Source organism: Anastrepha ludens, chromosome X (assembly GCF_028408465.1).
Source record: "Anastrepha ludens isolate Willacy chromosome X, idAnaLude1.1, whole genome shotgun sequence".
NCBI lineage: Eukaryota > Metazoa > Arthropoda > Insecta > Diptera > Tephritidae > Anastrepha > Anastrepha ludens.
Genome location: NC_071503.1, coordinates 16,561,857 through 16,581,991, shown reverse-complemented (window position 1 = coordinate 16,581,991; position 20,135 = coordinate 16,561,857). Strand labels below are relative to the sequence as shown.

Genomic DNA, 20,135 nt, shown 5'->3' with positions numbered 1-20,135 from the left:
TACCACGTTTTGGTCTCTATCTCGAGACCCTAGTCACGGAGCGGCATGAAAAATACTCTGAACTAAAGCATTCACCAACAGCTTCCATTTGATACCCATATTGAACATACACATCCGAAGGTTACCTGAGTCCAAGTTTTGACCTATATCTCGAGACCCCTGTCACGGAGCGGCATGAAAAATACTCTGAACTAAAGCATTCACCAACAGCTTCAATTTGATATTCATATTGTACAAACACATTCTAGGCTCCATGTTTTTTTCTCTATCTCGAGACCCTAGTCACGGAGCGGCATGAAAAATACTCTGAACTAAAGCATTCACTAACAGCTTCCATTTGATACCCATATTGTACATACACATCCGCAGGTTACCCGGGTCCACGTTTTGACCTATATCTCGAGACCCTAGTCACGGAGCGGCATGAAAAATACACTGCACTAAAGCATTCACCAACAGCTTCCAATTGATATCCATATTGTACAAACACATTCTAAGGTCCACGTGTTGGTCTCTATCTCGAGGCCCTAGTCACGGAGCGGCATGAAAACTACTCTGTACTAAAGCTTTCACCAACAGCTTCCATTTGATACCCATATTGTACATACACATCCGAAGGTTACCCGGGTCCTCGTGTTGGTCTCTATCTCGAGGTCCTAGACACGGAGCGGCATGAAAACTACTCTGTACTAAAGCTTTCACCAACAGCTTCCATTTGATACCCATATTGTACATACACATCCGAAGGTTACCCGGGTCCACATTTTGACCTATCTCTCGAGACCCTAGTCACGGAGCGGCATGAAAAATACTCTGTACTAAAGCATTCACCAACAGCTTCGAATTGATATCCATATTGTACAAACACATTCTAGGGTCCACGTGTTGGTCTCTATCTCGAGGCCCTAGTGACGGAGCGGCATGAAAAATACTCTGAACTAAAGCATTCACTAACAGCTTCCAATTGATATCCATATTGTACAAACACATTCTAGGGTCCAAGTGTTGGTCTCTATCTCGAGACCCTAGTCACGGAGCGGCATGAAAAATACTCTGAACTAAAGCATTCACTAACAGCTTCCATTTGATACCCATATTGTACATACACATCCGAAGGTTACCCGGGTCCACGTTTTGACCTATATCTCGAGACCCTAGTCACGGAGCGGCATGAAAAATACACTGCACTAAAGCATTCACCAACAGCTTCCAATTGATATCCATATTGTACAAACACATTCTAAGGTCCACGTGTTGGTCTCTATCTCGAGGCCCTAGTCACGGAGCGGCATGAAAACTACTCTGTACTAAAGCTTTCCCCAACAGCTTCCATTTGATACCCATATTGTATATACACATCCGAAGGTTACCCGGGTCCACGTTTTGACCTATATCTCGAGACCCCAGTCACGGAGCGGCATGAGAAATACTCTGTACTAAAGCATTCACCAACAGCTTCCAATTGATATCCATATTGTACAAACACATTCTAGGGTCCACGTGTTGGTCTCTATCTCGGGACCCTAGTCACGGAGCCGCATGAAAAATACTCTGAACTAAAGCATTCACCAACAGCTTCCATTTGATACCCATATTGTATATACACATCCGAAGGTTACCCGGGCCCACGTTTTGACCTATATCTCGAGACCCCAGTCTCGGAGCGGCATGAAAAATACTCTGTACTAAAGCATTCACCAACAGCTTCAATTTGATATTCATATTGTACAAACACATTCTAGGGTCCACGTGTTGGTCTCTATCTCGAGACCCTAGTCACGGAGCGGCATGAAAAATACTCTGAACTAAAGCATTCACCAACAGCTTTCATTTGATACCCATATTGTATATACACATCCGAAGGTTACCCGGGTCCACGTTTTGACCTAGATCTCGAGACCCTAGTCACGGAGCGGAATGAGAAATACTCTGTACTAAAGCATTCACCAACAGCTTCCAATTGATATCCATTATTGTACAAACACATTCTAGGGTCCACGTGTTGGTCTCTATCTCGGGACCCTAGTCACGGAGCCGCATGAAAAATACTCTGAACTAAAGCATTCACCAACAGCTTCCATTTGATACCCATATTGTATATACACATCCGAAGGTTACCCGGGCCCACGTTTTGACCTATATCTCGAGACCCCAGTCTCGGAGCGGCATGAAAAATACTCTGTACTAAAGCATTCACCAACAGCTTCAATTTGATATTCATATTGTACAAACACATTCTAGGGTCCACGTTTTGACCTATATCTCGAGACCCCAGTCTCGGAGCGGCATGAAAAATACTCTGTACTAAAGCATTCACCAACAGCTTCAATTTGATATTCATATTGTACAAACACATTCTAGGGTCCACGTTTTGACCTATCTCTCGAGACCCTAGTAACGGAGCGGCATGAAAAATACTCTGTACTAAAGCATTCACCAACAGCTTCGAATTGATATCCATATTGTACAAACACATTCTAGGCTCCACGTTTTGGTCTCTATCTCGAGGCCCTAGTCACGGAACGGTATGAAAAATACTCTATACTGTAGAAACCATCAACAGCTTCCATTTGCTACCCATATTGTACATATACGTCCGAAGGTTACCCGGGTCCACGTTTTGACCTATATCTCGAGACCCCAGTCACGGAGCGGCATGAGAAATACTCTGTACTAAAGCATTCACCAACAGCTTCCAATTGATATCCATATTGTACAAACACATTCTAGGGTCCACGTGTTTGTCTCTATCTCGGGACCCTAGTCACGGAGCCGCATGAAAAATACTCTGAACTAAAGCATTCACCAACAGCTTCCATTTGATACCCATATTGTATATACACATCCGAAGGTTACCCGGGTCCACGTTTTGACCATTTTCCCGGCAATTATTCGAATTTTTCTCACCTTTTAAACCTTCCCTAGACCTCCACGAATAATTCAAGACCAAGATAAGATAAATCCGTTCAGCCATTCTCGAGTTATAAGCGAACATAGGGACAGATTTTCACATTTATATATGTTATATAGATAACTAGCGTACCCTCGCCCGCTTCGCTAGACGATAAATTCAATGATTTGTTGAAAGAGAATAAAATTAATACGAAACAAAGCAAATTCTTTGATACAATTTCATTCGAACTTTATTGTAACACTTTTTGGTAGACAACGTTTTTGGTTTTTTCATCTTTCGCGTGAATAATGACGATGGTTTGCCAACTCGTGAGCAAGCTACATACAATTGTAGTATTCAAAAAATTGGGTATTCTAAATTAATACCGCACATTTGTAGAGACTGTCCTTGCGCCTTATTAATTCTCATAGCGAAGGCAAAGCGAATAGGGAACTGCAAACGTTTGAAATCGAATGGTAAATCCGCCGGAATCAGTGGAATTCAGGGTATCAAAATGTCTTCTCCTTTGTACTTCCCTTTCAAAATTGTTGCTTCGATAACGTTACCCATTAGCTTCTTCACAGCGAGTCTGGTATCGTTGCAAAGTCGGGGCACATTACTATTGCGCAGCATAATAATCGGTGCTCCAATTTTTAATCGTAAATTATGGGGTGGTAAGCCTGGCAAATCGAGTGAGTTTAAGAATTCAGTTGGATAATTTACGACCTCATCTTGATCAGTAATAGTGTCCATTGACTTATACGCAACTATGTCACCAGGTATTTGATCTAAAATACCTGAATTTATATCATTGACGTCCTTATTTTTCCCAGCTAAAATTGCTCTTTCGCTGAGTCAATCATGGTTTTTGTAATGTTGAACTATGTTTGGAAATACACTCTGTATCAATGCCTCTTTAGACTGTGCAAAAGTGCAGAAATTGTTAGGCAATGTTATCATTCCTGTTGTTTTTGAAAAAAGATTTATTTTTTTTGGTTAAAAAGTGTTTTTTGAAGTTTTGAAAAACACTTCGCTCTAACAAATTTCTTCTCAGTTAATTGCTGAAAATTAAATATTTTGAAAAACTATTTTTTTTTATTTTAACGTTTTTGAGAAAATTTTGTTCTTGAAAAAATGTCAAATTTTTGTAAAAGTTTAAATTGATTTGTTAAAAAAGATTTTTTTACGGTTTGAAAAACACCCCCTCGAAAAAATGTATTCTCTATTAATAGTGGAATATGAAATGCTTTGAAAACACCATTTTTTTTTTTAAATTTTGTTTGGTTTTCAGAAAATTTTGTTTTGAAAAAATTTCATGCCCTTGAAAAAGTTTTATTTTATTTTATTTGTTTAAAATTTTTGAAATTTTTTTTTTTGTAATTTTAGAAAAACACCTCTTCGAAGAAATTTCTTTTATCTTTTTGAGGAAAATTTGGTTTTGAAAAAATTTCATGCTTTCGAAATTTTTTTATTTTACTTTATTTCTTCAAAATTTTTGAAAACAATTTTTTTTATAATTTTCGAAAAACACCCCTTTGAAAAAATGTTTTTTATGTGTCATAGTGGTATTCCATTAACTTTTAGGATTATAGTCAAATACTTACAAATATCTACGCTTTCACAAATAGCAACAATAAACAAATTTCCTCAAAACCAAAAAATTTATTGTACTTTTTTTCTAAAAAAATTCTAAACAAACAACGTAATAAATTTAGAATTTTGTGTTCACGAAAAAACAGTATTGTTTTTATTGTATTAACTGAAAACCAAAATGTTGCAAAAAATCAAAACAAAACTAAATTATTTTTTTGTGTTCATTTGGTCCATATGTTCCATAAAAAGTTGATATGGTAAATAATATGCAGGGTCTGATACACGCAAATTTCCATTGAACATTATAGTGACAAAATTATCGATCACCAATTCCAACAGGATTTCAAAATCAGAGTTGGAATGAGTTGTTGTGTGGTGTACTTCTGAAAAAATGAGAAATAAACAAAATAAATCTAAAAATTCGAATTCTAACTTTATCTTGTGTATGTTCTTATTACCTTTGAATTTTTCCAATGAAGCACCATTCATTTGAAATTGTCCAAGAATTTTTTTTATCATTTCGCGTTTCTTTCCTTTTTCATTCGATTCCAACATTTGTTCATAGCCGAAAACATCGTTTGCAAACGCATTCATTTCCATATAGAATTGGTCAAAGAAAGCATTGCTCAATTGAATTGAAACATTATTTTCATAAATACTTAGGACCTTAACTAATGCACCTTGGTACATACCTAACGCAGATATTCATCGCGACCTTGACATCGATACTATTGATGAAACAATACAAAGCGCTAGCAGAAGACACATAAATAGACTATTAACGCATACAAATCCTATGATGAGAAGACAACCAAATAAAGAAAAATCTACCCAAAGTCGGCTTAACCGTCAAACACCAACAGATCTTGGAAAATCCTTGTAATCAATTGTCAACTAATCGTATATGTCATTGTTTGTTAACCACTTGTTTTTAAATAATATGTATATATTTCTTCTAAATGAGCTTGGGGGCATTGGCCCTTCAATATCACTCTCATTCCATCTTTTTGTAAATAAATTACTTATTGTCTAACGACAGGTGTAATATTTTATGGAAGAAATAAAAAAAAAAAAAAAATTTTCATTCGAATCATTTGAAATTTCTGTATACAATAACGAAAAATTCAAAAAAAGTTGTACACATAAAATGAATGTCGATTCGAAACTTACTTTAATCTAAGAATCGAGCAAGTTTTGTTTGATTTTTTCTTTTTTTTATATGAAGAAAATATTTAAAAGAAATTTTTTTTTGCTAAAAACCTTCCCCTAGTGGATCCCTATAATATGAAAAAAGAACGAATAAAATTGGCCTCGTATCGGCCCAAAAAAATGCGTACAAACGAACATCATTTCATTTTTATATATATAGAAGATAAAATATTGTGATAGAATCTCTCGCTTTGCAAAAATCTATGTAAATGCAGTCGACTTGCCGTTTCAGTGACGAATCCATGCTGATTGCACGAAATTAGGTTTTAGTGGCAAAGGACATATTTTCTTTGACAATGGTTTGAAAAAGTTTAGAAATTGTCGAGAGCCTGGAAATTGGTCGATAATTACTTACTTATTATTTCCTTCGCGATGGCAGACACCTTGCCGTGGTGCGGAGGCTTAGTCGAATCACTAACCAGACCTTACCAATGGATGATAGTGTTGTCACTTGAATACATTCCAGTATTGAGCGAATGCACTTCATTCCCTTGGTTCGGGCTGCTTTTTGAACGATGGCCAAGCTCTGCCCTGGGTCGGAACAAGCCGTATAACAACCCGTGCCGAGGTTCAGCTGGCTAGGGACCCAGACCAAAAATAGCCCAGTCTTGAACGGAGTGCTCCGGATACCTGGCGACCTCCGGTTCTATCTAGCCTTACCTGTGCACACGGACCTCTGCACAGGCGGACCTCCCTTGTCCGACACTCGTGGGACCAAAATGAACATGTCAAACAAGAAAAACATTTTTTACAAGGAGGTCGGTCCTCCCAAAAAACCAACAAAGGTGGATTCGACTACTGCTACAGCTGAGAGCAAGGCAGTGGTCAGACCGCCGCTATTAGGAGCTAGAGGGGGCCTAAGCGAAAGGGCTGGTCCCAGCACGAGTACTGCAGGAGGCAGCGGGGGGCGAGGAGGCTTGGGTAAACCGGCCTCAAATCAGTCAATGGCAGAAGCTGCGGGGGCAACGCTGCGTAGGACAAATAACCCCCATCCCACCTCAACCTCTTATAGAGGACGGGGGTCGGCACCTGCTTCTAGGATTAACCGGCAGGTTGCCATAGAAGGGCCTAGTACCTCTAGGCAGTTCATAAGCGCAGAACGGGGGGGGCCGGCTAAACATGTCCGTCCCTCCAAACAAAATTATTATGAAAAGAAGGCGGCCAGCAGGGTCTTATTTAGACTAGGAGAGGTAGCAACAGACCAGCTAACCGAAGACCAGGCTAAATCGCTAGAGTGGGCAAAGGGAGTAATATCCGACTTGGGAAAACCGGCGGGTGCTACTCCCAAAAGACAACGGTCTGCAGAGCAGACAATGGAAAGGGCCGCCAAAAGACAGAAGGCAGGTGGCCAAAAACATCCAACCTTTAGTGAGGTGGTAAAAGGCGGCGGTGAGATACTGGCCGTCATCGACAAAGGAGAGGAGGAAGGAGTGATTCCTAAGGAAAAATGGAGGTGGATTGAGGAGGCTATCGCCGAAGTGTACCTCCAGATCCTAGAGGAACACCCCGGACCTCCTCCCCTTTGTCATGACGCAGGCTGGTATCAAGGTAGAACTAAACTCATCGCCTGCGAAGACACTAGGTCAGCCACGCTCTACAGGTTGGCCGTAAACAAGATAGGAGAGGTTTGGCCGGGTACCAAACTCGATGCGGTCACCAAGGATGAAATTCCAAGCAGGCCTCGAGCTCGAGTTTGGATTCCGGCCAAGCCGGCAGAGCCAAACAAAATTGAAGAAATTTTCAAGTCCTGCAACAGAGACCTACCAACACATAATTGGAAGGTAGGTAGAATAGAGGAGCCAGTAGAAGGTAGGCGACAGGTGATGCTCATCCTCAATGGAGAATCGCTCAGCCCACTGGCGCAGAAAAACAATGTCGTGAGGTTCTAGTTCGTTGACGCAACCATTCGAATCTATCGCAGCGACGAGCCAGCTTTGAACTCAGATGAGGAGAGTGACATAGCCAGCTTGCGGAGCGATACTGCAGAAGGGTTGGCCACCAGCGAATGCTCAACCGACTCGGAGAGGCTGACCGGTGTGGGGCCGCTTTTTAACGAAGATGATCTCCTCGCTGACATTGAGGGTGAGGAGATCTCGGAGGAGTACGTCGAGGTCACGATGGTGGAGATGAAACGGACAGATTCTCATGAAGCTGATCCAAATTAATCTCCACCACTCCAAACTTGCGTCTGCGCATCTTTCCGTCCGCTTGGCTGCCGGTGGACTTGACATAGCCCTCATTCAAGAGCCGTGGATATACGGCAATAAAATCTGCGGCCTCGGAGTGAAGGGATTTAAACTGATTGCCGTACAACACAGAGGTAAGATCCGTAGCTGCATCCTCGCTAAAAATAATATAAATATCTTCTTGCTCCCACAGCTTAGTAGCGGCGACACGATGGCGGCAAGCATCGAGCTCGGGAAAACCGGTTTTTGGCTAGCCTCCGCCTATATGGCCTATGACAGAGATGCTCCGCCGGACGAAGTCCGTACTCTGGTGCAAGAGGCAGCCCGGAAGAACAAACATTTGGTTGTCTCCTGCGACGCAAATGCTCACAACATCCTGTGGGGGAGCAGCGACACTAACTCTAGAGGTGAGTCACTACTAGACTTTATCTTAGAAAATAAAATTAGTGTTTTGAATTTAGGCTCAGAGCCGACTTTTGTTACTATGAACAGAGAGGAAGTTTTGGACATCACCCTGGCTTCCGACATGTTCTCTAATCACATTAAAATATGGCGAGTTTCAAACGAAAATTCGTTCTCAGACCATCGGTATATTGAATTCGAAATCGACACTAGGTCTCCCCAAGTTAGTCAGTTCAGGAATATACGGAAAACTGACTGGGGAGTTTACAATAAAAAATTAAGAGCTCTACTGCCAAAGAAAGCCCCCAAAAACCCCACTACTTGTGGGGAGTTGGATAAACTGGTTAATCAGGTAACTAAAGCAATGAATAGCTCGTTAGCAGCCAGCTGTCCGGTTGTCCGGCCCAGAGGGAAGTCTAAACCACCTTGGTGGTCCAAGCAGCTAACCTCGCTACGAGAATCCCATAGAACACTATTTAATCTGGCCAAGGCCACGAGAAGGTCAGAGGACTGGCAAGCCTATAAGGCTGAATTGAAAAACTACAAAAAAGCAGTTAGAACTGCGCAGCGTGAATCATGGCAAAATCATTGCAAAGAAATTGAAGAGACTTCAGTAGCGGCCAGATTAAGAAAAATTCTCTCAAAGACGCCATGCAACCTAGGCTACCTACAAGGTCAAGGGAATACATGGACTACGTCAAGTGAGGAATCGTTAGGTCTTCTCCTAGACACACACTCTCCAGGAAACAAGCCGGTGGAACAAAACCATTCCGCCAATAATGAAAGGCAATCCGACCTAGGAAATCTCTTAGTTACACACTCAAAAATCGAATGGGCTATTAATACTTTTGGTCCTTATAAATCGCCAGTAATGGACGGTATCTACCCCGCTGAACTGCAGCAATCACGGGGCATTGTACTACCGTTTATCAAAACTGTCATTAGAAGTTGTCTTAACATGGGCTACATTCCGCTAGGATGGAGGGAGGCGAAAGTCTCCTTCATACCCAAGGCAGGTAGGTCCTCACACACTAACCCTAAAGACTTCAGACCCATTAGTCTAACGTCTTTTCTTCTCAAGATCCTGGAGAGAATAATAGATGAATACATACGGGGTGTCGTGCCTTTAAATAGGCTCTCTTCGGCGCAACATGCCTATACTAAAGGGAAGTCCACAGAAACCGCTTTACACTCACTCGTCGGGTTGGTGGAAAAAAGCTTATCAGACAAAGAGTTTGCATTGGTTGCTTTCGTAGACATAGAAGACGCCTTCAACAATATAAATGCAAACGCTATAGTAGATTCATTAGAAGATTTTGGAGTTGAACCACATGTCGTAGCCCTGATAGAAGATATACTCATCAAAAGAAAGGTAACGGCTAATATTACGTTTCCACCAAAAGCAAACACCGTGTTTGCAGGAGTTGTGTTTGGGAGAACTGTCAACTGTTTCCACCGAAAGTTTGGGAGAAACTGTGTTTGAACTGTCTTTTGTTGACATTGTGAAATAAGAATTATAAAAATTGATAAAATTATAAAATGGTGCATAAAATTCAATTTGTTATGTTGATTTTATCATTTTATTTTAAAATAATTGATAGTGAGTTGGTCACATATTATTTAAAAAAAAGGTTAAGGGAAAATAAAATAATTTTAAGCGTTGCTGCCAATTTAATGCGTTCGCAAAGTGTATGGTCTTTGGTATGGTAAACAGATTTATGATACATTATTTGTGTATAATGTACATGTATATTTTAGGAACATTCCAGTACCTTTTGGGAAGTAGACTGCCAGAGTAATGGGGAAAAGTTTTTCAAAAATAATTTCCGAATGGAAAGATCCTGCTTTGAAAAATTGTGCAGCAAACTTGAAAAAATAGCCAAAAGAAAAACAACCTATCGAAACCCGATTTCACTAAAAAAGCGCGTGGCAATTGCTCTGTATGCACTAGGATCTTCTAGTGAATACAGATCAATTGGACATTTGTTTGGAGTAGGCAAAGCAACTGTTTGCAAAATACTCATCGAGTTTTGCAATGAAGTTGGGACATCTTTGGCTCCAATATATTTGAAAAATTTTCCACTGACAAGGGCGCAAATTGAGAATGGAGTCGCAGATTTTAATGCAATGGGCTATCCACAATGTATTGGAGCAATAGGTAGGTTTATAAGTAATGCGATAAAAATAACGTTTAATCAAAAGCATCTTTATTATACAGATGGATGTCATATTGAAATTCATCCAAGAAAGGAAGAAGCCATTGATTACTACAACTACAAAGGGTGGTATTCCGTAGTACTATTGGCTTTGGTAGACGCAAAATATAGATTTGTTTATATACATTGCGGCAGTCCTGGAAGATGCAACGACTCCGGAATTTTTGAAAAATCATCGCTAAAGCGCGAGTTGCAAAGTTGTGCACTTCTTGATGAATTGAGCTTGCTGTATGGATCCACAAAAATACCAGTCCATATTATAGGGGACTCTGCTTTTCGTCTCTCTCAGCATTTAATGAAGCCATATCCTGCAAAGAGTCCAATTGGTTTAAATCTGAAAAACAACTTTTCACCAGAACAATAAAATTTGTAATACATAATTTTATAAAATAACATTTTATTCATTTTTGATTTCTTTATTGAAAATAATTTGTTTATATCGTTAATCTGGAAAAAGCGAATTTAATTATGCATAGACTCATGGATACGAACTTTAAATCAGACGGCAAACTATTATCCTTTTAAATTTGGTGTTCATCTGGTTGCCCGATTGGCCACTTGATCCTGCTTCCACTCTTATGATACAATTTTCTAGAATTCGTGATCTGAGCATCCATTGACAGTGTATGAACCATATTGTAAAAAAAATCGCCACAACTGCTCGTACACATATGTAGCGTATAAAAATAATTACTCTTATGTTATTTTCATATTAATTAGCTTTTTTCATTTTTACTCATTATTAATGTCTTATTTTATTATGTTTATTCTTTTGGTTCCATTTCTTCCATATGAAACTATGTCATTCCTAAATGGTTAGCAAACAATAATTATGCTTTTATGTCTAGAATGAAACATAAAAATTGTCGCTTCTTATTGCTCGTTACATGACATACCATACCATATATCTCTTCATTTATTGTATAATCATTTGGCTTTTGAAGAATGCCACAATCTCTGTGCAAAGCGCAATGGTATGCCCATTTTAAGCAGCTGTGAGTGGCCATTCAATTTGAGATTTGGTCTGTAATGTAACACTGCCTCCCAGCAAATTTCACTTAATAATGGTATGGTCATCCACATTTTATAAAGGTCATTGCACCGTCGTATACGTTTTTCATCATATTCAATACCACCGAATATGTACATACAACCATTTTGACTGTGAGCTGCGGCATGGAAGTACAAAGCTTTTGGTAGAGAGGCTGTTTTTATAAGTGTCCATTGCTTAGTAGTAAAATTTAATCTCCATATATCTGAAAAATATACTTGATCGGCCTGCAAATGGAAAAGGGATATCCAACTTCAAATATAATTTAATAATACTAAATTTAATTATTACGCACCTGCAAGCCTCCCGTAATGAATGCTTCGACCTCACCATTCGATTTCGTGTGCTGTACGCAGGAAAAGCACTTTCGTGGGTTTGGATATCCGGAATTTTGTCGCTCGATTGTTAGATTTGTTTGTGATGTTCGATCGGGTAATGTGACGAAATATTCCCATCGGTTTGTAATTAAATTAAATGCAGGGATGCGTTGTAAATCATACACTAAATTCGATGTACCACCACCCAGCACATATATGTATTGCTCATCGTAGACAACTTCGTGACGATAACGACCCTCTGGATCTTCGCGTATATCTGGACGACAGATATATACGAATTCCCACACTCGTGTGCGCAAATTTAAGCGATGCACTTCACAAGAGTAATCATAGCCAGTTCTTCCCCCAACCGTATATAAATAATGTTCGTGTAAAACTATTCCCGGCCCATATTGCGGAATTGGCGCATCACCAGTAGCCTCTATTCGCTCAACACTCGGTTTTTTACCTGTTGTTTGATATATATAACAATCGTTTGAGCAAGATTCAGCAAATGGATAGCCGGTGCGTCAATCAAATGTCATATTGACAAATTGCAATCATTGTTGCCATGTTTCGATAAGAATGCAATAATAAATGAGAAAAATGAGCAACATTGCCACCACTTAATAATTAAATTAGACGCAAACCCAACAAAACACGCTTTGAAAAGTGGGTTTAGGTATGGAGTTGTGTTTTAATTTTGTATGGGATTTGACAGGTGTTTTGTTTCGTGTTTGCGCTAAGAACACGATAGCGGCAGAGAACCCAAACTCCGGCTGCGGTGGAAACTTAGTATAAATTAGGAAGCACTACTCTAAGCAGACAGGTCTGCAGAGGCACACCGCAAGGTGGAGTCCTCTCCCCTCTTCTTTGGATTTTGGCAGTAAACTCCCTGTTACTGACCCTGGAAAGAGGGGGTTGCCACGTCACAGCTTACGCAGATGACGTAGCAATCGCCGTTAAAGGCAAATATCCTAATTCCCTTATGGATATTCTGCGCTCTAACTGAGAGCAGGGGACTAGATATAAACCCCTCAAAAACTCAAATAATTCTCTTTACAAAGAAACATAGGCTCCCTATAATCTCCCCGCTAATTTTTAATGGTGTGGAGATTCCTTTGAAAGAGAATGTCAAGTACCTAGGACTCATATTAGACAGGAAACTCACGTGGAAATCTAATATTGAGGAAAGAGTAAAGAAGGCCAACGTTGCATTATACACTTGCAAAAATGCGGTCGGTATCAAATGGGGACTAACACCCCGTATTAAGCACTGGCTCTATACTTCGGTAGTTAGGCCAATCTTAATGTACGGAATACTTGTATGGTGGCCATCTGCTCAAAAGGCGACTTACGCTAAAATCATGAGTAAGGTCCAAAGAACAGCTTTTTTATGCATCTCTGGCGCTTTATGGACTACTCCAAACAAAGCGCTGGAAGTGCTAATCAACTTACCTGCCCTAAATCTGGTAGGAAAACACGTGGCCACCGCCTCGGCGCTCAGACTAAAAAGTATGGCGCTATGGAAAGACCGGTGCTTTGGCCACGCTTCCATTTTGCACTCTCTGAATAGTCATAGACAAGAAATAGACTACTCTATCCCTAGACTCACCTTTGAAAGGCTCTTCAAGACGAGTATACCGTCAAGAAGGGAGTGGCATACAACAAGGCCATGGAGAAGGGGGGAATTAAACTTTTATACAGATGGCTCCAAGCTAGACGATAAGGTTGGCTACGGAGTTTTCTCGAAGGAATTAGGACTGGAACTATCCGTTCGACTACCAGACTACTGCAGCGTCTATCAGGCAGAGGTACTAGCTATAAAAGAAGTGGCTACATACCTAAATACGCACGCCGTAACAAAAACGATTATAAATATATTCTCGGATAGCCAGGCGGCCATCAAATCAATGAATGCGGCTTTACTAAGATCGAAGGTTGCACAGGAATGCCGGGCAGCTCTAAATGATATTAGTGACGTATTCAAGGTCAGCCTTATTTGGGTTCCGGGACATAGAGATATTGAGGGAAACTGTAAAGCAGATGAGCTAGCCAGTAAGGGTACCGCTCTCCAACTGCTGAGTGATAAAAGTACCATTGGAATACCCATGGCCACGAGTAAACTAATAATAAAAAACCACTTTAACCAAGAGGCCAATAGGTCATGGAGAAATGAAGATACGTGTCTAACAGCTAGGCTACTATGGCCGCAAATAAACAAGAAAAGAACAAAGGAATTGCTTAGTCTCTCAATAGACAATATCTCGAAGGTCGTGGCTTGTTTAACCGGTCACTGGCTATTTGGCAGACATTCCTCGAGACTAGGAGTTTTCTCCCATGAATATTGCAGAAGTTGCAGAGATGAGGAAGAGGAAGAAACAGTTGAGCACTTCCTTTGCAATTGTCCTGCCCTAGCTAAAATCAGAGCAGGTTGTCAAGGTAAATACTTTTTTAATTCTCTTACAGAACTGTCTGGCGTGGGGTTGGCATCAATACTACGCTTCATAAGAGCCACGAAATGGTTCCACGAAGGAAGATAAATGAGGTTCCCGTGTAGCACAGTGGTATCACAACGGACCTGTAAGGTCTATGTGAGTTGGTCGTGCAGACCGACTACCACCATAACCTAACCTAACCCTACTTATCAATTCTCATTGCCGCTTTTAAAAATTGGGGATATACTTGTCAGTTTCCAGTCAACAACAACTGCCGGACATTTCTTTAGAAAAATTACAGAAAGTTCATCGTTATCTGTCTGTGAGGAGGGTTTTAAACTTCATATTCCATGTTCGACATCAATTTCTGATAGACTTCTTCTTCTTCTTAATTGGTGCGATATCCGTAGTTGGACACACCAAATGGAGCCAAGTTCTTCCCCACCTGATCTTTCCAACGCGTAATTTAGGAAGTGCCTCCTGATGTGCCTGGGAGGTGGCTCAGGCTCAAGCAGGTGTCTGCGTGGGTGAGGACTACAGAGACACCCTAGCAGAAACTGCTTGCTGAGCAGTTTGTTATGCTCCTTCACAGGTAGCATATGAGCCTCGTCATGCAAGTGTTGTATGGGGGACATTAGAAGGCATCCTGTCGCGGGCCTTATTGCAGTATTTTGGCAGGTCTGGAGCTTCGTCCACTGCGTACCCCGGTTTCAGGCGACCAGACAGGCGGAGCATAGTTAAGAACCGGTCCGCCTATTGCCTTGAAAGTCGACAGCAACATTTCTTTGTCTTTGCCCCAAGCGCCTTCAAGACCTTGTGCATTCGTTGCAATAGCGGTTGTATGCGCTGAGAAGGAGAGCGAGCTGTCAAAGGTGACTCAAAATATTCTGGGGTTGTTAACCGTCGGTATTGGGGTATCAATGACGTGCACCTGAAGTTGCAGCTTGACCTCCTTTGTCCAGGTGGTGAAAACGGTCGGCGTGGATTTAGTGGGAGAAAGTTGTAGGTTTGTCGCAGTGAAAAATCGAGAAAGGCGGGCGAGGTAGTCGTTTACTTTGGTGCATAGGCCATCAATGTCATTGCCCGACGCCATTATCGTACAGTCGTCGGCGTATGAGACCAGGGAGACTCCCTCTGGTGGCTGGGGGAGTTTCGAAATATGGAAATTAAAAAACAAGGGTGAAAGAACACCACCCTGCGGTACTCCTTGCCTTATTTTTCTCTGTTTAGACGTTTGGTCTTGAAATATCACCGACGAGTGACAACCACTCAGGTAGTTCGCGGTCCACCTCATCAGCCCTATGTCGACAGTAAAATTTCATCTAGTAGCGTGGCGTGGCTGACTGTGTCGAAAGCGTTTTGTAAATCCAACGCTACTACGACAGTCCTCTCGCAGGGGCGGTTTTGGTTGAGTCCGCGGTTTACCTGGGTGTTAATGACGTTGAGTGCCGTGGTGGTGCTGTGCGCTCTTCGGAAAACATGCTGGTGTGGGGCTGGGGTGAGGTGTTCTGTAAAGACTGGGAGTAGAAGGGCTTCATGAGTCTTCACTACTGGGGAAAGGAGAGTTATCGGACTATAAGACTCCCCTTGGTTGGCGGATTTCCCTGGCCTTAGTAGTGGGACCACTCTCCCTAATTTCCACTTATTAGGATTGATGGCAGTGGCCATAGACAGATTGAAGACCTTGGTGAGAAATTCTACTCCCAGTGGACCCAGCTTTTTACGCATCAGCATGTTTAATCCGTCTGGGCCAATGGCTTTAGATGGTATCATGAATTTGATGGCCCCCTGAACCTCGTCGCTGGAGAAAGCAAGCGATGCACTGTTGTGTGTCAATTTGTGCAACCGTCAACGCTTGGCTCCGTCGGCTAAAGTAGCTCGCGCATCTCTTCGGATCCACCGAAGTACGACCGTTGAAGGTGATATCCACCTTGTCGTTGTGCTTCGTCGGGTTCGACAGGGACCTTACGGTGGGCCAGAGCTTGCTCACACCAGAGGTGAAGTTGCAGGACTTCAAATGCTCTTCCCATTTAGTCCGCTTATGACGGGTTACCAGTTGCCGGATCTCCGAACTGAGATCCTTTGTTTGAGGATCCCGGGATCGGCCTGGCGTAGGCGATCACGCTCGTTCGCCAGAACAGCTGCTTCAGCTGGGAAATTGGGGCGTATCTCCGGATCAGTCCAGCGGGTATGAAGCGAGCCGCGGCAGCTGTGATTACCTTGCGGAATGCGTGTTCGCCTGCGCGCACATCGGTGGGAATAGGTAGAGCGGCAAAGATGTCCTTAGTGAATAACGCGAATCTGGTCCAATCAGCTTTGTTGAAGTTGATAAATAACCGGTGATCCGCGGAAACAAAGTCGGCAGTTTCTCGATCGGGATGATAATGGGCAAGTGGTCTGATACAGGCGATAGCATAGGTCGCCAGATTATGCTATTTATCAGACCTGCGCTAGCAATTGTGATGTCAGGCGAGCTGCTGCAATTGCTCACTACCCTGGTGGGGACGTCGTCGTTCACAGTGCTGAGTGTCGAAACGTCTATCTGTTCTTCCAGTAGCTGTCCCTTACGATCATTTGGCAGGCTTGAATGCCAAAGATCGTGATGCGCATTAAATTCACCTACTACCAATCGGTTTTCATATATTATATATATATAGTTGGCACGTACACCCTTTTTGGGTGTTTGGCCGAGCTCCTCCTCCTTTTTGTGGTGTGCGTCTTGATGTTGTTCCACAAATGGAGGGACCTACAGTTTCAACCCGACTCCGAACGGCAGATATTTTTATGAGGAGCTTTTTCATGGCAGAAATTCACTCGGAGATTTGCCATTGCCTGCCGAGGAGCGTCCGCAATTGGAAAAAACTTTGTCTTAATTTTTTGATCTTTCACTGAGATTCGAACCGACGTTCACTATTTGAATTCCGAATGGTAGTCACGCACCAACCCATTAGGCCACGGCGGCCGACAGGCGGTATATAAAAAAAAAAACATAAATACTTGGCGCGTACACTTTTGTTAGGTGCTTGGCCGAGCTCCTCCTCCTATTTGTGGTGTGCGTGTTGATGTTGTTCCACAAATGGAGGGACCTACAGTTTCAACCCGACTCCGAACGGCAGATATTTTTATGAGGAGCTTTTTCATGGCAGAAATACACTCGGAGGTTTGCCATTGCCTGCCGAGGGGCGACCGCTATTAGAAAAATGTTTTTATTAATTTTGCTTTCACCGAGATTCGAACCTACGATCTCTCTGTGAATTCCGAATGGTAATCACGCACCAACCCATTCGGCTACGGCGGCTGACAGGCGGTATATAGATATTATAAATTTCGTGCTCAGCATCGCCTGACCGGACAGCTATACCTTGACATTCTAAGGTGTTGTCCCTGCGGTCGGTGCCTTCATCGACAAGACGATGCTGCACTGTATGGTGGACTATGAACGCTAGGTCACCACCGTTGTCTCGCTCGGGGTCCTTTATATGCACGTTGTAGCCGTCCCTGGTAATCAGGGGGGAGCTGGCGTACAGTTTTGTCTCTTGGACCACAGCTATCTTGATACCATACCGGCTCATGAAGTCGACTATTTCGTCAAGCTTGCTCGTGAGTTCGTTGCAGTTCAGTTGAAATAGCTTGAAACTTCGCGGGAGTGTAATCCTAACTCGGGGGGTCAGGGAGGCGTGGCGTTGTCTACATTGGTCCTGCTGTGCGTTGCGCAAAAATTGTTGTGGCCTGACGTTGACGGGTGGCCGCGCCACAGAGGGCGGTTGCGAGTGCCGAGCTCAGCAACAGGGAGCATCGAAGTCGCGTGTCCACTCACGGGTGGTCTGCAGGCCGGAGCACCTCCGAAAGTGACACCAGCCACTGTAAGAATTGCATTGGATTGTTGTCAAGTTCTGAGGAACTACGGTCTGACACACGGAGCAGACTATGCGGGGGACCAAGAGCTGCTGGTTTGTCCCCGCACTGGGATAGGAGCAGGAGGGTTGTGGGTCAGTGAGGGAGTTGTGTTGCGTGTGGGGGCTCCTTACCGTTGAGGTGTTGTTGGTAGCGGCAGTTTGACGTGCCGGCACTGAGGGTGGTATCGCCGTTGAGGCAGGGGCCGCCTGAGGGCGGGAGCAACACGTGGCCACATCCCTTGGGGACCACTCCCTATGAGTCTTAAGGCCTGAGCAGGTTTGTGGCAGATGCAGCAGTCAAATAGTTCTGGCCCAGGGTTGGGTTCGACGCTAGCCCTGAAGAGAAGTATTTGGAGCAAACGTGCTTCAATGGATTGCCCCTGTGGCGAAAGATTGGGGGTGGGATACGATACACTACACAGAGCTAGGTTACTATGACGGATGCCCTTGGTCGGGAAAAACCCAAGTCATTCCGGTAACGTAGAACCGGCTCTTATGGTTTGGGCAGTGCACACTTAAATTCCAATCAGCAGGCATGCTTCCATCCGACCATATCTAACATAGAAGCTGATGCATGCACCTTACCAGCCCTTCGCCATCATGTTTGAATAGCTTAGCAGTTACATGTGTAGCTATCACTATTAAACTGGTTCGAGAAGTGTTCCCTCCATAATTTAAGTATGCTCTAGATGTGAGTCACCAGATTGCCATCTTTGTTCTTACAGGAAAACGACCCGGTCTTAAAGCCTTCTGTAAGCTGGCGAACTTTCTGGGGGGATTTTCCGAAGTTGTTCCTATTGGTCAGCATCTCAAGCTCCTCACACTCACGTATTTCGGTCTCTCTTTTCTTAGCTCTTGGTAGCGATCCCACATGGCTCGCATTACGCCCGATCGCAGCGTAGATCTATAGGCAGCATCCATTCTTTTTGCGACAGCATGACATTCCTTTCGGTGGGACGTAAAAAACAAAAAAATATTGGGCAGTACTCTCTGAGAGCAGGAGTGAGAATCGGGTGTTGAATCTTCTGGCTGTCTGTTGTGATTGTGGCTTTCCAATGTTGAACATTCTTTGCGTAGGTAGATGTACGTTTTTTGCTGTACAGAGGCGCGTGTGCAGTTTGGCTGCAACGAGGTAATGATGCGAGCCGATTTTGGGTTCTCGAATAATACATACATCTAATACACTAGAAGCGTGTCTTCCATCTATCACAACATGATTCATCTGGTTTCCTGTTTTTCGATCGGGACAGCCAGGTGGAATGGTGAATCTTCTTATGCTGGAATTTAGTACTGCAGAGTATCATGTTTCGGGCCCCGGCTAAGTCGATCAGCCTCTCTCCGTTACCGGATGTTTCGTTGTGCAGGCTGAATTTTCCGACTGTGGGACCAAAAATTCCCTCCTTGCCCACCCTACCGTTGAAGTCGCCAAACACGATTTTTATGTCGGCGCACATAGGAACGTTCCAAGCGCTCATAGAAGGAATCTTTGGACACATCGTCCTTCAATTCTATCGGGGCGTGGGCGCAAATGAGCGAGATGTAAAAGAATCGTGCTTTGATGCGGATGGTTTCGAAACGCTGGTCCACCGGAGTGAACGACAGTACTTGGCGACTAAGTCTCTCTCCCAAAACAATTCCGACACCGTATTTGCGCGCCTTTACATGGCAGCTATGAATAACCTCGCAACGTTTATGTTTTTCTTGCCTTGCCCCTTCCATCGCATCTCTTGATGCCAGTGATGTCAGCCTTTACTCTCACGAGGACATCAGCCTGCCAGGCAGAGGCACCTTCTTCATTAAGGGGCCGGAGATTCCAGGTGATTTCCCCCAAATCGTTAGCCTCAGTTCGTTTGCAGGGGACGTCATCAGTACAGGAAGTTCTCATCCGAGGCTTTGTACATATTTTCTTTGGGGGGGGGGGGGGGGGTTAATTT

The 20,135-nt window shown here is 43.0% G+C and overlaps 2 protein-coding genes across 2 annotated transcripts; one reads left to right on the top strand and one right to left on the bottom strand.

Moving 5' to 3' along the window:
* The first annotated feature begins 10,188 nt into the window (after positions 1–10,188).
* Positions 10,189–10,863, top strand: LOC128869781 (putative nuclease HARBI1). The gene is made up of 2 exons (XM_054112384.1): positions 10,189–10,441; positions 10,502–10,863. Exons 1-2 carry the CDS (start codon positions 10,411–10,413, stop codon positions 10,861–10,863), a joined length of 393 nt encoding a protein of 130 aa, XP_053968359.1. The 5' UTR covers positions 10,189–10,410.
* A 343-nt stretch (positions 10,864–11,206) lies between these two features.
* LOC128869780 (kelch domain-containing protein 10 homolog) lies at positions 11,207–15,786 on the bottom strand. Its single transcript, XM_054112383.1, has 3 exons — positions 15,731–15,786; positions 11,846–12,395; positions 11,207–11,777 (listed from the first exon to the last, which is right to left on the bottom strand). Exons 1-3 carry the CDS (start codon positions 15,784–15,786, stop codon positions 11,427–11,429), a joined length of 957 nt encoding a protein of 318 aa, XP_053968358.1. The 3' UTR covers positions 11,207–11,426.
* Between the last annotated feature and the right edge of the window lie 4,349 nt (positions 15,787–20,135).

Excerpts from the sequence above, each read along its gene's own strand:
- LOC128869781 (XM_054112384.1), top strand. The coding sequence starts at position 10,411 with ATGGGCTATCCACAATGTATTGGAGCAATAG. Across the intron at positions 10,442-10,501 it reads ACAATGTATTGGAGCAATAG|ATGGATGTCATATTGAAATT; the intron begins GTAGGTTTATAA and ends TTTATTATACAG.
- LOC128869780 (XM_054112383.1), bottom strand. The coding sequence starts at position 15,786 with ATGTTTTCCGAAGAGCGCACAGCACCACCACGGCACTCAACGTCATTA. Across the intron at positions 12,396-15,730 it reads TCAACGTCATTAACACCCAG|CACCGGCTATCCATTTGCTG; the intron begins GTAAACCGCGGA and ends ATTTGATTGACG. Across the intron at positions 11,778-11,845 it reads TCATTACGGGAGGCTTGCAG|GCCGATCAAGTATATTTTTC; the intron begins GTGCGTAATAAT and ends TTCCATTTGCAG.